Source organism: Dicentrarchus labrax, unplaced genomic scaffold, assembly GCF_905237075.1.
Source record: "Dicentrarchus labrax unplaced genomic scaffold, dlabrax2021, whole genome shotgun sequence".
Taxonomy (NCBI): Eukaryota; Metazoa; Chordata; class Actinopteri; family Moronidae; genus Dicentrarchus; species Dicentrarchus labrax.
In genome coordinates, this window is record NW_026136710.1 from 9,679,028 (window position 1) to 9,696,693 (window position 17,666).

Consider the following 17,666-nt stretch of genomic DNA (forward strand, 5'->3'; position numbering starts at 1 on the left):
CTGTGTTGTTTTGTTGCACCACTGTCAATTCGATATTACACATTTTGGTTTTCAGTGTCAGCTTCTTTGTCAAAGTTGTACTTTTGTACGTTGATTAATATGTTTTTCTTACCTTAGAGAGAGTCACTGGTGGAAGTTCATATCAGTACAGCATGACAATTGAATTGTGATTTGAAACTTCCTTGAGAGGAAGAATCACAATGAACATTTTATCAGCTTTATTTCTTTATGCAAACTCACATTATCATTGCGCAATCTGAGATTGCTGTCTCTGGAATTCTTGAGGATTGACAGTTGGCTGCCTAACGGTAACCTTTAAAACACAAGAGGCTCCTAAATTCACATTGCCTCTACCACAAAGCTAGTTGTTTGTCTTCCATGTTTGAGCTTATAACTAAATAGCGCATTAGTGCAAAGCTGTTTTGCAGCTGACTCTCAAGTGTCAGAGCTTTCCTCCTGCACATGAACGCATCACTTGGAAGACTTTTCACCGTCTTGTCTTTTTAACCACTTCATCACAAAAAACTTGTTTTATGCTGACAAAATTAAAAATGAACTAATGTTGAGTGTGGTCATATATGTCAATGTACCTTCACGCTGCAGAGAATTTAAACTACTGGAAAAATTATTTTAAAAACTATAATATAATATATAATAGCTATAATACTAAACAAAATTGTCAGCAGTATTGTGAATTATTACCAAATAAAAATGACAGGCTAACACCTAAAAAAAAATCATAACTAAAAGAAAAATCCCAGCTGACCAATCACAATGATGAAATGTTTATTGGAGTGTCATCAGTTAGTGATACGCTGACAGCTGTGTGATACTACATCCTGTATCATGTCCTGTCAAGAGCCTGGACAACATTGCCTGCAGGATGTTTTCGTGGGATGAGCAGTATCACTGGGGGATAATAGTGTTTTACTGAAGATTGCAGTGTAAGAGAAACAGCATCTGTTCTGCGTCTGAGAACGCACGTCACTAGCTTGACAGCTTGGCACAGTGTCACAATCACTGCTCTTGTTGGCCTCCAAAAATTGACCTGAGTGCACAGGGTTGTTAAAAAACATGGGGACAGCAAGAGTTTTGTCTATAAAGGCTTGTGACTCTTTGTACTTCTTTATTTAAAGGTTTGTCACAAAAGCACATTATGCTGTAAAATATACTTACTTATATACTTGATGAAGAATCTAAGATTATTATCCAGGTAAAAAGATGGAGCCTAGCATCTGTAACTTATAACTTCCATCCCAGAGATTAATCTGAGTTAAATTCCAGTTAGTCATTAGAATGACCATTGTTATTTCCCTTTTTCTTCCCGTTTGTCGTCTCAGGCCTTTCCCATCTGCCTGGTTCTATCGTGACTGGTTTTCCCTCTTGTATTTTTGGAGTTTCCCTTCACGCTATTTTTGATCTTGCGTCAATCAAATATTCATGTAGAAAGCCCAATGACTCCCTCAGGCTTACTTGGCTTTCACCATGTTTTTTTTTTTTTTTGTCTCACTTTGTGACGCAAGGACACACGCACAAATATTCACACGTACTGGATGGGTCAGGAGAGGGATTTTTATTATTCAAACAAGCATAATCACACTTGATAAACATTAAAAGGATGATTAATAGAAAATACAGAGCAATGAAAACAATAAGGGAACAAAGGAGGCAGAATAATTGTAGTAATTGAAGTATGAATCACACTGTCCATGTGTTGTGCATTTTAACACTCAAAAAATGAATAAATGAAATAATCAAAGCAAAGTACATTACAACATGAAATAAAATATGGTAGCTCATTATGCAGCTCAGTTTTATTTGAGGGTTTTGGGCATTTGGGCATAATGTTTTAGAAAATGAATAGGTGCAGTATGTTTACAACACATTATTTTTCCACTCCAGTCTTTTGACTACTAAAGAAAAGAAGAAAATAAAGACAAATCAGTGTAGATTAAAATACATTGAAGGTTGAGCCCAAAGTAAAAGCAGTTTTCTTTCTTGAATTGTTATTCATTGAGTGCATTTTTACATATGTCTAAGGCTTCTTTAGACAATCTCCACTGCTTTATTCCCAACTCCTTCCTCTGCCTTCTTATTCACGCAAAGCTTAATGTAAACTCCATTATTTTCCATTGGCCCCAGACGAGGAAACAGCGGTGTCTAGTCGATGGGATGGATGTATATATTTATACCATGTATGGAGCCAGATTCCAGCCGGCTGTGGTGACGCACAGAGCTAAAAAAGATCCCATTTCCTGGCCCCACTCAGGAAGCAAAGGAAAGACCATGGCTCCAACAGGGTTGTGCAACTGTGCTCGTGGACACTTAACCATAATAAACATTTCTTTTTAACAGGACCCTGCTCAGAGAATAGAGGGAGAGTTGGGTGGAGTTATAGAGGAGAATGAGAGGGATAGGCAAACATGTTTGATATGACAAAATGTGAGCAGACAAGAATTAAATATAAATAAATATAAAGCTGACTCACTCAATCCTGTGTTACTGTAGCAAAACAGACAGCTCATGCATTTTAGCATGTAGGTGTATCTGACTGTGTTCTTTCTGGAAATTAATTTAATGAAACTAATGGCGTGACTTGGCCTCTACTTTCCAGGTACACAGTAACTCCAACATTGTCCTATATAGCAATCCATCTGAGAACAACATCCACCGCCAAGTTTTCCCCACTCAAGAAGAGGAGCTGGTCAGGTGGGCAACACAGGAGTTTGGGGGTGTGACTTCATTCACCACAGTCCGAAATCTGAAAGAAATCTCATCGACAGGAATAGATGGTGAGAATTAATTATGCAATATGGCTGTTATTTTATTAACATGCTTTTTTACAGGATTTCCCATACTAAATAACGTGTGGGCTGTATTTGCCAGATTGGAGGCAGTCAATTCGAAAGTCTGGTAACATACCAACATTTAAATGAGGATACATATGAGAAAACATAGGATTCAACCCTGCATTGTAAACGACAATTAAATAACCATGTGTCCTTGTATTATTCTTACATAAGGTCAAAGAGGTACACACATACACACACACACACACACACACACACACCACAAACACACACGCATAAAGGAACAGCATAACAATATCACTAGCAGAAAACAACAACATATTATAAGAGAGAAAGAAGAAGGAAAAAAAGTACTTTCTGCATAAAAGTGTTTCAAAAGATTTATCAACCTTGACACTATGATTTTTATCTGGAATATGCTATCTGCGTTTTTTGTTTGATCCAAAACAATAATTCTGGTGCTGAAGAGAGCAAAGTAATTACAGTTGGCACAACATACAGCTCCAGCTTACATAACTCAGCAGAGAGTCTGCAGTACAGTAATCAAGAATGGATGCAGTGTCGTTTCCAGGGCTCTCTCTGCATGCTAACCTCTCCTCTTATCTTAAGTGTGTATGAAAACCCTTTCTGATGGAATCACTGAGAGAACACTGCTCTGCGATGAAGACCACATTGCATTAAAAAAGCAACACCTGCATATTCCACCTCGTTTAGATTTTTAATTGGAAACAAATTCTATTACTTCATGTCATCAGCGCATTGATTTCCAATGTTTGTCGGAAAACAAGCCAACGCATAGCACTTGTTATGCACACAAATACATGTACATTCACAAGGTTGTCATGCAGGAAATCTCAAGTAATCAGTGAAAAAAAAAAAAAGTGCTGGGGTCTGAGCTCAATGTTTTTAGTGTTGACAGGATGTCATTGCATGTGACAAAAGATTTGGAATGGGAAGCCGTGGACAAATGGCCACCGATGCTGAAGATGGAGGCACAAAAACACTGTGATTTAAAGTGAGCTTTCATGGCATGAGCAAAAGCTGGACATTAAGAATATTATTTGCTGCTATTGCCAGCAGCAGTAGCAGTGGGATGCTCAGTGCAAGCACAATTATTTCCTAACAAAGCCTCCTTAAGGCGGTCTGAGCCAAAGCAGAGCTCTGACATGGGTTTAGACAGAAGTGAACGATGGTGATGTCCTGTGTTTTTTTTTTTTCTCCAGTATTTTGGATTAGTCAAGTTTTAATCTCTCTCTTTATGATTGTCTGCCCTTCTCTACGTCTATCACCTAAAGGACATTACAGTAGGTGACAGGTTAATGTCCCTGTCTGGCAATGGCATGCTGCTCTTATCCCATTTTAAATGTGTTGATTAAATTGTGATGAAAGGCCGTGTTTTCCACCTCTCTTAGTTTTAGCTAGTGTTTTCACTGATTCATAGTCCACAAGGGCATTAGAATTACTCAAGCAGTGGAGCAGTTTACAGCGCTATTTTGTTCTATCCCTTGGCCCGTAATAGGGTGTTAGGTGAACTTGCGTAGGCCTTGTTGTAGGCGTTTGAAAAGTCTGTGCAATGACTACACAACTGCGTGTTGCCAAGTTGAAGGCTCACTGAAGAGAAAAAACATGTTCTTCAGGTTTCTTGAATGTCTGAATGTGATTTGAAATTCAGGTCATGCTATTGCTAGTGCAAAAGAGCCATGTTTAGCAGTGTTAAGGAAGCTACTTCTGAATTCTAGTTGCCCAGCTACAAGCAAGTTGGGGCGTAGTAACTAAAAGTTCCTTGAAGTGATACTGCACTTAAAATCACTGTAGATCCCTGCAGGATTGAAAGGACATTGTTAAAAGCTGCTAGTTTCCTCTAGCAGTCAGGTTGAATTCAACTCTCAATGTACTCTAATGGCAACAAATCTTTATATTGGAAAACATTTCTCCATCCATGCCTGTAGCATAATCCATGTGCTCAGTATTTTTCAAACACTCCTATACTTTGGCTCAAATATGCTGTGTGTCTTTCTCACTGCTCACTATACTTGGCTATTGGTGTGATGAGGCTACATGAGGTGCTGTGGTAAACATATATCACCCCAATTTCCATTTTTGAAACAAAATGTGCGCAACAATTTCAGAACTGCACCAGGGTGCACCTGTAAGCTATCCGTCACCATTATTTGGTCAAAGGCTCAGCGTAGTGTACTCTCATGAGACTCCTCCTGGAACATCTTCCTTAGTGGGGAAGGCAGGGTGCTAATGCGCCTGCCCCAGCAGTTTGGTGTTCTGTTGCAGACTGGGCTATGGCTCCCCGGTGCTGGTCGCTGAGTAAAACACTGTAAACTGTCAATTCTGTTTCGAGCCACACTGAACAGAAATAATCTTTCAAAGCATCACTCTGAGTAAAACTAATTGTTAAATAGATAAAAAAGTAGGCTCTAGTTGTAATTGCTTATTGCAGCCGCTACCTCACTGCCATTAAGTATTTATACAGAAGTGCTGGCAGTCAATTTTGAGCTGTTGTCTTCTTTATTATAGGAGATTATGCATGCAGAAATTATTACTTATATTTTGACTTGAATGTCTTGCCAACAATGATGGAAAATTAACCGTTTGCGGTTTTACAGGGACCAAACCTGGTACTCATGACTGCATACTTAAAAATGAAGATCCATCAGAGAAGCACTTTATGAAGATTGAAAGAATTTCTTTGTTCAATTCCTGCTCTCCAAAGCCACAGAACCACAGGGATGAAGCTGAGCTTCACATCATAAACATCCGAGAGAATGCCAACATTCGGTAAACCTTGGGATCCACAAAACATTGCATCTTATGTATTGTTTTGAAGTCTTTCTTGGCAAATTGTTCTCTTGTAATTTCTGATCCTTCATATTGCAGCAATGTATCACTTCGCATAGACAAGGAGAACACCAATGTATTCCTGAGAGGACCTAATGGGACCAAATGGATCTTCATCAACCCAACTCACACCCGCTTTGGAGTGAGCTTACACATACACACACTCCAGTAGCACAAAGAATAAGCATATTTATTGTCCCACAACAACAACATGTGAGATGGGATTTAGTAAGAGGACAAAGACTCTTTTTTCACTTTATGTGATTACATTGTTGTCAATAGTGTGATAAAGCTCACTAAATAACATTGTGATAATTGTGTACACTTTCCAATACCTGTGAAACCTGCTCATTATTGAGTGAGTATTTGTACAAGACAGTGATCTATTTGAACTTGCCTTTTCTTCCTACAGTCTAACAATGAAATCCTGCTGCTGACCACCGGGACACAAAGAGTGCCTCCTCCTTTAACACTGAATAGTGACAATGCAAAGGAGGTACAAAGGAGGGCTTTAGAATATTTTAAAGTCAGTACTTTCACCAGCTATACTGAATTCATACCATCGGACTCTATGATTTTACTGGTTCTTGGAAAAAAAGAAAACACTGCAGGTAAGATGATAAAAGGTGAACATTTGTTTTCAAGTTTGAGGCATTTTCTGTCAAGAGAGTAGATGGAGTAGTACAAAAGCCATAGCCATAATACATAATACATGTTACACAATGTACGTTATGCAACAGCTTTTATAATCATTCTCACAGCATTATCACATTCAATATATTATTTACACACACAATGCACTATGCTGCAATTTGAGTGAAGTTCTCAAGTTATAAGTTTTATCATAAAAAATAGTGGTAGTATAGCAAAGTCTGCACAGGAAAGGACAACTGTCTGTATTAAGTTTACTTAAGACGTTAAGAAAGTACATTAACGATGTGGATGGATGTATATTTTTTTAAATGTCAGCCATTTGTGTATACATGTATATCTGTTCAGTCATCATATTATATATACATATTATTATTATATTATTATAAATATTATTAATATTATCATTATATACTGTTATTATTATATACAGTTATTAACAAGTAGTACTATTATCACCATCTTGCAACTACAACTCTTTGCACCTTACCTACCTATTTATCTTTTTTTTATCTTTTCTATCTAAGTATTTTATTCTATTGTTGTATTTTATTATATTGTATTTTAATGTACCTGGCTGCTATGATGACCCAATTTCCCCTTGGGAATTAATAAAGTCTATCTATCTATCTATCTATCTATCTATCTATCTATCTATCTATCTATCTATCTATCTATCTATCTATCTATCTATCTATCTATCTATCTATCTATCTATCTATCTATCTATTTCTCTCTCAGTTACAGACATTCCCATTACAACTAATGCCCCTAATCAGATGCCTCTGCTGATGCAGCTGTACACCTCCCCAGACTACCGTTCTCCCCTGGACCCTAACACCAAGGTGCAGAGTGACAAGAGAATTTATGCAGAGGTAAGAAATAATTCACCCTCTTAGGCGTATTTCACATTTCCTGCTCAAAAATAAATAAATATATGGTGGATAATGTAGAATAGCAGTAAAATGGCTTATTGCTTTCCAGCAACTATACTTGGGACACACTTTACGGCACTTTACTGCTTCCCATTTGATTTGTTATTGTGCTTTTTCCATTCTGTTTCAGTTCATTTGATCTTTTCTCTGTTTGCTGCAGATTTCAGGGCACATATTTGGGGATTTTGTCTTGACCATCAAGGTGATTCGCTGCTTTGTGCACTCCGAAGGCTCATGCCCGGCTCGGAAAGAGCTGCCCTTCATACCAGAGGCCTGCTTCTTAAATTCTTGTCCCAACAGCACCCGACTCAGCTTCTCCTTAGATCAGCTCCAAGGGCTGACTTCCACTACATGGGACCTGGAATGCTCTGTGAAACTTTGCTACAGTGAGGTAGGTGTTAATCAGCTATTTTTTTTTTTTTACATAACTCTTAAATGATTTCAAATGAAAGTGCTTTTAATCATAAATAAAATATTCTATTAGACATTATTATATATTATACAATTTAAATATGTTTGACAGCTCAATTGGTCTGCATTGAGAAAATATAACCTGTGTTATTTCATTTGGTTGTTTTTTGTATGTACATATGCTTTGTTGTTAAGTTTTCTTTTTTTTCACCACCTTACTAGAAATGCGTAGATGGAGGAAGAGTGAAGAGGAATCTGGAGGTTACCCAGCAGGGTCTGCCACCACCAAGTGAGTTCAGTTTAAACTCCAAAATATGGATCAGCTAACCTTTTTGAGTCCGATTCAGATGCTGTTCAAGCCCTAATTGGATCAGATTTGTATTCACATTCTTTACTGTGTTTATTTTTCTTACAAAGCCTTCTCCAGTATGATCTTCTCAAATACAGTGTTCTTGTTTCGACTTTTAAATTAAACACGATTTCCGAATTATTGCAATGTTTACAAACAAAAGAAGACTAGGCAATAGTCTATTGATTTTCTGACTAAAACTGACTTTCCAGAAAGAAGAAAAATAAATAAATTTGAAAAGCACTTGAATATAACATAAAATAACCTGACACTCCCCCACAGACACATGAAAACACACCAAACCCAACAAATGCAGAAAGGTCCAGTCTACACACAAACTTGTGGGAAAAGTTTTGCTGATGGTTGTATTTCTTGACAAACCCTTACTATAGGATGAATGTTTCATATTGAATTCTCACATTAAACTCTCTGAACTCTTAGGTGTTTTTAAATTATAAAACTTTGAAATTTATTTTTTTGCCCTCAGGACTTAATTGCTAGTCTGGTGCTCTGCTTGCTGCTATGATTTTCATTCCTATTGTTGATTTCAGTGCACAACATGTGCTGTGCGGGCGGTTGTCATAGCAGTGAACTCAGGATATGCAGTGAAGCCAGTAAGGGCTTGCGGGGCAGGGCCTCGTCCTTTAGGAAGGTCTGCAGGCTGACCTTGTGGCCACAATCAGACGTAATGGCCCACAGGGGAGGGGGACAAAGTCCTTTGTGTTTCCAAGGGGGTCTGACTGAGTATGCTGTCCAAACAAAGCCACTGGGCCTGGTGCTATTGTAGGACCATTCAACACAGTTGACTCAAACAAGGAAAAGATGTCTTTCTTCAAAAAAAAAATCTCCAAACAAATGATTGATTCCAGGAAAATTTAAATGATTCAATTTCTGAGTAAAAAGACACAAGGAAGTAGATGTTGATTATATGGATATTACCTGGAGTTAGTCAGACTTCTTTTGGAAAACTGATAACAGATAAGCTTTCTTTATCCTCAATTTCCTTCTAGAGAAGAAAGATAAAGGTTGTTATGTCAATGTTGGAACATACTGTATATGTTGGGGAAACTGACAAAACTACTCATCCATGCTTTGTGTGTTCTGTTTGTCCTACTCGCTGTTTTGCTTTAACTTATGTTAGATTTTTTTCTTTTTTTTCTGGAGGTGTGGTAGGTCTGTTTATGTGGTTCCATTCATTAGCCCAGTGTCAGAGATACAAGGGTTATATATCAGGACTAGCAGACTGCACTGCCCTGTTGCGAGGCTTCACTGGCCAGGGCTGAGTGCTCCATTCAGCTATGATTCCTGTTTGGTAGTTTTCATACAGAGGGCCCCAGGGAGTCACAGAGCAGGCCTGCTGTCTGTCTTCCCCTCTCCACCTGCACTGGAGCTTCTGCTTCCTGCTCTTGTTTACTCAGCTTGGCTGTCAAAGCCTCACTTATACACACTAACACAGCAACTGATTACAGAAAAAAGTCTCAAGAGAAAGCCTGCTCAAGTTGCTGTGATGTTTCTGGCCCATTCGGGGTCAAGGAATGTTCCTCGCTGACAGATCAACAAACTGGGTTGGCTGTCTGGCATGCAGTCAGCACAAATGCCCACAAGATGTCACTGTTTTAGTGTTCTGCGTCATATTTAATTCAGTTGATATTTTGTCATGTTTAATCAGATATCAGCTAGTATTTAATATAGACTTCATTTTAATAAAAAAAATGAATGAAACCTTGTGGAGTCTATACCAGGCTTTGTACTGTCCTAATGTCCATGCAGTTCATTTGAAATGTTGTATGTTCTGATATCAGCAATAAGTTCTTCTAGGCTCATTGCAGAGGCAGTTGGACTACACACAATTATTCAAATGCATATGATGCATAGACTGGTGGCAAGTTTCTTCAAAACAAACCTGGTGTTAACTGTAGTGTGTGAAGCCCAGTATAGTTTTTAGCCTGGCATATTCCACCGGAAGACAGGAGGCAGGTGAGAGAAACTGCAAAGGTGATGATTGGTTTCTTCCACATGTTCTGGATACCTGTTGGAAGATCTCTACAGGTAGCAGAAGAAGGGGAGAAGGGCAAGCATATGTTTGCACATTGTTTTCCTTGATGGAAACACATAGCATGCACATACTGGCTATGTTAGGTTCTGGTGGGGCATCTGACAGCTTACTTGCATGGTTTCAGACAAAGTTGTGTGTGTGTGTGGCCTTGCAGAGCCACACTACTTTCCTAAACTCAGAATTTGGTACAACAATTTAGACAATCAACTCAGATTGTAAACCTAAACCAGTCAGATACCGATCATACTGAAGAAATATCTTGGTAGAACATTTTAAATAAGCTTTTCAAGGATCTAAGAATATCTGGCATGTTTTTTCAGCTTGAAAATCACAAGCAAAGATCGATAACTGCCCAGTGAGTAGTTAGTTTAGTCAAATGTTGGAATAGTTTAAGGTGACACGAGTGAAGGAAAAACACCCTTCCTGAAATTACTTCTATCTCAAGGTTAATCATTTGCGGCCTTGCCAGATCACATTGAGTGAAGCAAAGCTGTGGTATGACCTTGCCAGTCTAGTACAGTATTACCGAGCCATAGTACTGTATGTCAGAGGCTTGAGTGAGCTGTTCTCTTACTCTTTCAGAGCTTAATTGAGGGAAAATATTTTTTTTATTGCTTTTGGCTCATGCTTTTATATTTTTTATTAAGTTTGTTAGCAGTGAAGCACATTGTGTTGGGTAAGCCAGCACACGGCTTGCCTAAAGAACATCGCCAATGCCAAACTTGTTGTTGTAAATTGAAATTTGTATCATTAAATTAGAACAGAGAAAATGATAGAGCGCACATTTTCTTTTTAATTTCAGTTAGACTGAGGTCTAACCCTGAAAAAGTAATGTCTGTTATATTTACTGAATAGGCTTTGCATGTATTGCCACAGTATTTAGGAGTGAGGGAAAAGTAGTATTAAAGGATCATACCATAGCTTCTACAAATTGTATATATTTAACATTGCTGTTTGTTATTTCAAATTCTATACCTTCACTCTTGAGGCAGTTGTTGGTTTCACCTCTTGCCAGTATGACAATCGACTTAATTCTTGCATGGAAACTTCACAGTAAACATATAGTCGTCTTGCTAATGCAGTTGGACGCAGGATTTAAAAAACACAGCTTTATTGGTGCATGCCAGGAACCTCCTACATCTTTAATTAGAAGAAAAAGATTTTGTTGTCTTAAACAGTTTTCACTAGACACACTAAAATTACTCTTTGGGTGTTAAGAAAATTTGGTGTTGGCACCTTCTACTTTGACATTTTTTGACAAGAAGTCAGCCAATCGGATTGGCGCCAACCCTTGATCTTTTTGCTTTTAAACATATTATACTATATATCGCTGGAAAATACGTACCATATACCATACATACCAACATACCATCATACAGACTTACTGCTTACTGTGTATCAAGAACATTTCAAGTCTCTGCAAACGTATTTTCATACTGTGTTGGCCTGAACAATAAGCGCCACTTTTGACTTGTGGTTTTTGTGATTGCTGTTGTTGAAATGAAGCTTGCCTACATTGTTTTGTCCTGTATATGTTTCAGCCCCACCATGCATTGATTTTGGCCTACCTGGTGTTCTGGGCATTGCCTTTGGAGGGTTCTTGATCGGAGTATTGCTCATTGGAGCACTGTGGTTTATCAAAATTAAAACAGGTAAATGTATGACTAACAGTATAGAGCTTCTGGTTGAGTATAGATCTGAATTTATGTTTGTCTGGAGTTAAAATCCTCTTTTTTTTTCATTTTGCTTAATTTAGGGTACCCAACTGGACTGGACATTAGCTCAACTGCAGCAAATCTTCCTGGTAAGGAATTTTTATAAAGAATTGTATTGGTGCTTGTTTACTCGTTTTCTTCTTGTCATCTTATTGGCTTTTCTCTCATCTTTCTTCAGGATGTCCCTGCTCAGGAGCAAAACGACAACCTGTTTCTACCAATCCTTCCCCTTCTGAGAACAGCAGCGCCAACGCTAGCATTGGAAGCACCCAGAGCACACCGACCAGCAGCATGGCATGAGATTACAATAGTCTCCACCACCAGCATGGCCACCATCTCCCTTCAAAGTCACCTATATGGGTTTTGTGCTTTTGTTTTTTTTTTTATAATTCTTAAAAAGCATCTTTCCCTTCCCGGTCCCCTTCAAATTTTCATTTAAAGCACAACCCACGTCTCTGACACACCAAGCCTGAAATGGATGTGATCTGGGAGTTTGTAATGGTGGGTGGGGGTTCGGGGGCATTGGGTGACAGATAACAGAAGTCTAATCAATGGCTTCTGACGCTCATCTCTGCAGCCTCTCTGTAAAGTCAAGCTCCTAGACAGGAAGTTAAAGAGGGCAAGAGAAAAAAAAATTGGCTCCCAGCAACAGGAAAAACAAACCATATCCCCAAAGAGCTAACAGGAAATTCACTGCATTCCTTTCAATGAATTGTGCTTGTGTGATGGCAGCACAATAATAGTTAGACAGGAGACAAACCGGTCAAAAGACTGACTTTGAACAGATGAAAAGCTGTTTTGCATTCACATCTAAGCTAGAAAAATACAAATGGCTTTTGGCTAGGTCAGACCAAAAAGTTATCAACAATGCCTTGGGGTTAGAAAAGCTCAACATTTTAGGATCTCAAACCAGTCAATGAAATGCTCACCTTAAGGGGTATTTGTCCTAATTGGAGTTCGAGGTCAATGATTAACAGCTACCTCCTATTATTTTGAAGTCTGGAGCTAAGTTTAAACTTAACACTAGATTTCTCTGGTGAATTGATCTTATTTACTGCCTCTTTCAATTTTTGTTTTATTCTGTGTCACAAGGTAAATCTTATATTTGACCTTCTGGGTCATTTGTAGCTCCGTGGGCCATTTTCATGCTATCCAATAGCTATATCAGGGCCTTCATATTAAAGTCAAGTTTTTTTCCCCCCAGAGAATTATACTTGATTTTGTAATAACTCAACCAAAGCCAGCCTAAGTCATATTTATGGCCCAAAGGTAGCAATATATTATCAACCATTAAGAAAAAAGTACTTTCATTTATGTGAGCTCAGAAATAATCACTCTTGTTATGTACAGTACAGCATGTAGAGATAAGTGGCTGTATTCAGAGCTGAATGAGGAGTTTGTACCAAAACTCTGCACATCAGTTTTTAGACCTCAGACCTAAATGTGGACTTAAGCGCCACTCATACAGCTACGCCCACAGGGTGGAGTTTCCCCAAAATAGTCTGTCTGGAGGTGGAATTCCAGTACTTTTCCTTTGCACAATGTCCATTCTCACTAGAATTTCTAATAAGGCCATCACCTCTGCCTGACAGTTTGTTGTAATTATACATTTTCACCCTAGATTTGAGGCCTGTGGCAACAAATGTATAGATAAAGAACTTAATACATTATGTTTTCAGGCCAGTTTAATCATCTCCCTATTTACATAGAGGTAGCTATTTATGGTGTATTAAACATTAATCTTCTTATTTGAAGATCAAGAAATTAAACAAGTATGAACTGTCAAATCTGCTTGCTCACACTCCAGTCTTTCTTATTCAAAATGTAGCTAGAAACTAATGTCCTGCTCTATGTTGTGATGGGAAATAATGCACATGTTATGGCTCGCAAATGCATTCACAGATTTCGCTTTGACAAGTAACTCTTTGTCAGACTTTTATTATGTGTGGGGGGAACTTCAGGTACATACAAGAGGCTAAAATATTCTATAATGAAATTCACATTTAATTAGTATTTCTTACACATGAGGAAATTAAATCTGTGAGATTTAAGGCAAATGTTTGTTTTAAACAAATGGGCTGGAAAACCCAATTTTCAGGTGAAAACTGGCAGAGTCAGATGTCTGGTAATTTTGATATAGCTATATATCTAAACCCCAAAAAACTGAGTTAAACACCTTCAAGCTCCCCCCACCTTTCCATAATTTTGAACTTAATCTTCCCATATAATCACCAGCTCTGAATACAGCCTATTTAGGCGGCATAGTATAATCAATAGTAACAATATAAGTTGTCAGTTGTGTTTTAACCCCATGAAAACTTCTTTCAAAATCCAACTTTAGCATTATTTCCAGCTGTCACAGGACACACCTAATGTTATGGAAACTGTCATTTGAGAGAGATCTTGAGAGTCAAAATCATTAACTTCTGCTCTCTACATTTGATAGGCTGCATCAGCCACCACAATGCTAATGCTAGACAGAAGCTGCATAGATGCATTATAGGGACTTTCATGAGTGCTACAACTGTAGAGTGACGGTTGATCCGTGAACCAACTGTTTGTTTTAATGTACAAAATGTAAATGTATTTTCATATTTTTATCGCCACTCTTTTACCTCTTTAAAAATATTTCCACCACACATCAAGTCTTATGGGATAAGTAAGCAATTTGTATCCACAGTACATAGCTTTGACACAAGCACCAAATGTGATGTTTAAATTTTTCTTTATATACATTTGACACTCTGATTTACTGTTACTGATGCATATATATTCACACGCCCTGTAGTCACTCACATTTTGATTTGGATTGTTAAAATAATTTATTCACCTTCAAACCTAATCTCAAAAATTCCATTTTCCAAATGCAATTGCATTTGTAAAATGTCTCCTCATTAGTTATGTTGCTTATTGCATGTATGTTTTTCTGTGCTTTCCTGATTTTCTTTGTGTATTTGTGTAGCGACAGAGAACAAAGAGGGCCAGTACAAATTGCCACTTGAGTATTTGTGCAATATGATGAGGGAAACGTGTATTTAATGTCTATATATTGTTTTTTTTAACCATTTGGAAAAAAAAAAAAAAAAAAAGTTTTGTATGATATGCTTACTTTGAACCATTTCCTTAACCTGGTTTGTTCTTTTACATATTTGGAGAACTGGGATGATTAATAATCAAGGCACTTGTCAAATGCATAAGATTTGTTTTGTATAGTAATAGTTTTTTATTCTCATATAGATTCATTTTCGATTAGATCGAAGCTAGGGACAGTGTGTGTCACATCACATGTCAAAGACATGTACATTTGGTTTGTTGGTTTTCCCCTTGTTTGACTTTTGCCCTAACCCAGAGATCCACCCTGCTGCCCAAAAACACGGCATAGCTCTGCTGATACTGACATCTGACATTGTATTGTCTGAATGTCTCACCACAGAGAAGACTTCCAGTGAAATATATAGCACTCATGAACTTGTCGTTTGCAGGAAACATTCAAACTTAAACAGTAACAATGCGGCGGTTTGTGAGAACTTTTTTCATTTCAATTTAGGAAATGGCTACAGTATTAGATTTTTTTTTTAAACGTCAGGTATTCTGTTCTTTTGTTAAGCCCCGGTGAGTACCAGGTTCTGTCTGAGCACTGACAGGAAAATAAGACAGGCTGTCAGTTAATTCACTTGTTAACCCTGAACATCCCTTCGTTACCTCTGACAACAACTTCCTCCTCCTCCTCAGACACTGTCTACACAGTTAACGGAATATGTGTGTGTATGTGTGTGTGTGTGTGCATTTGTGTGCAGATGTACAATAGAAACTATGCCTACATTTATGTGAGCAGATTCTTCTTCCAGTGTCTTAACAATGTCAAAATTCAGAATTTTTACCAAAAGAATCTGAAGCCTTAACAACATGTCAGAATGTGTGCTTTGATAAAGTATAAAATGCAGTGTTATTTTTTGTGCTCGAGTGGGCAGCCTTTTATCATTTAAAAGTGGATCTATTTGTTGAGACAGTACTCATCTGATGTCATGTAATTCTATGTTGTCTCTGAAGATATATGTCTTGTCTGAAATTATCTTAATAAAGTCAATATGACAAACATTTTTTTTTGTGAAATTGTAGTGGGTAAATCCCAAATATTTTGTTTACCATGGATCTTCCAGGACAAGTAACATCTTAGATTACTAATACAGCCCACCTGGCAGAGCTCTGACACAGAATAAAGAGCCAGGCATACTACACACTCTAAAACGTATTAATAACAGCAGTGGAAAAAAGGAATAATGTATTTATACTGTATTTAAACGCTATTTGTCTCAGCGCTTTAGGATACATTAAATCCAGATTTCAGTGCTGTGTCACAAACATGCAGCCTGCTGTCGGTGTTAGCCCACAAGATACAAGATTAAAACCTGGATCATAACTGTTTCTGGATCAAAAGATGAGAAAATGAGACTCCAAAGTAATCATTAAAATGTTTGTAAGTTAAGCTTAAACCTGCATAAGAATCATTGCCTCACCTAAATTAGAAATCATGGAGTGTAGTATTTTTCACACAGCAGCAATTTGTAGTCAGGTATTGAAGGTACAGTACTGAAGATAAAAGCAGCAACACCACATTGTAAAAATACTTAGTAAGTCCTGCATCCAAAATGCTACTTAAGCAGACATATGTATAGCAGTAAAATGATACTATAAATGTAAAACAAAAAACAGACTATTATTATATCAGCATGCATTAAGTGAAAGCAGCATTTTATGTTAGAGCTGGCTGCGGTGAAGCTAATTTTATACAATAGCCAATAACTGCAGTTAAATTAATTTAAAAATATTTCAAGCTGATGTGGAATATAAGTATAAAGTAGCATAAAATGAAAAAAAATCTAAGTAAAAGCAGCTCAAAAATGTGCATACATGTGTAGCGTGTAACATTTACGAGGATCTATTGGCAGAAATGGAATATAATATTCTGTAACTATTTTATAACTATGTTTTCACTAGTGTATGAATTGTTTGGTTTTTGTTACATTAGAATACGTAGCAGTACAGTAGCCTAGAAGGGACAAACCAAACACTGGCTCTAGAAAATGTGTAAGTCACATAATAATGCATAACATTATGTGTTTTTGTTTTATTAGTATTTGTATCTGATTCAGTTGAGGTTGACTTATAAGTGACCTGAAACACAATGAGCTTGAGGAATTCAAAACATCACACAATAATGGTGTTATTAGTCATATATAACCTTTATTGCTGGGTGGAATTTTTTTAAATGATTGTGTTTTCGTCTATCTATGGCCTTTCCTGAGGTTTCTAGTTTTCTTTTTCATATACAACTTCAATCGTGTTTTCTGGACTGGAGCCAAGGCACACAATACATGTTTATGGACTGCCATCATCTCCAAATATGACCATGGAACCATTTGGCCTTGCACAGGATACATTATGTGACGTGTTTGTCTCTCTGTGTCTACTCCTCTGTGTGTTTGTGCTTTGCCAGGTTGTTTACATCTCAAGACGAATCTGTTCTATTCTCTAAAATTGTGCCTGCTGAAATGTGTTTATTATGTGTGCATAAAGCATGCAACAACGACCTCAGGGCAAAACCAGTCTTCACAGCTCTGCTCTATAAAAATTAAGGTATGAGTTGGTAAGAGAGATGGATTTTCCTTTTCTTGTGAAGGCATCATACAGCCTGTGTGTTTATATGTGAATAAAGGAACACACGTCAGTATTTCTTATACAAAACTTTTTCTAGAGGACTTTTCTTCTAAATACCTATTGTCTTTGATTTATTTCAGGAAGTAAAAGAAGAAAAAAGTACTGTGTTATTGTTGCCAAGGAATAGCCTCCCAACCATATACATCATAGCATGTTGCTCTCAAGGGCAGC

The 17,666-nt window shown here is 37.5% G+C and overlaps 1 protein-coding gene across 1 annotated transcript in view; it reads left to right on the forward strand.

Annotated features, from left to right (window-relative positions):
• The window catches only part of eng (endoglin), a 38,766-nt gene extending 22,891 nt beyond the window's left edge, over window positions 1-15,875 (forward strand). The window contains exons 5-14 of the mRNA XM_051412568.1: window positions 2,615-2,792; window positions 5,429-5,600; window positions 5,700-5,802; window positions 6,073-6,271; window positions 7,053-7,186; window positions 7,407-7,637; window positions 7,880-7,946; window positions 11,604-11,714; window positions 11,819-11,866; window positions 11,956-15,875. Of these exons, the coding sequence (XP_051268528.1) occupies window positions 2,615-2,792; window positions 5,429-5,600; window positions 5,700-5,802; window positions 6,073-6,271; window positions 7,053-7,186; window positions 7,407-7,637; window positions 7,880-7,946; window positions 11,604-11,714; window positions 11,819-11,866; window positions 11,956-12,077 (1,365 nt within the window). The 3' untranslated portion in view covers window positions 12,078-15,875. The remainder of the gene's footprint in view (window positions 1-2,614; window positions 2,793-5,428; window positions 5,601-5,699; window positions 5,803-6,072; window positions 6,272-7,052; window positions 7,187-7,406; window positions 7,638-7,879; window positions 7,947-11,603; window positions 11,715-11,818; window positions 11,867-11,955) is intronic.
• Window positions 15,876-17,666: the final 1,791 nt, after the last annotated feature.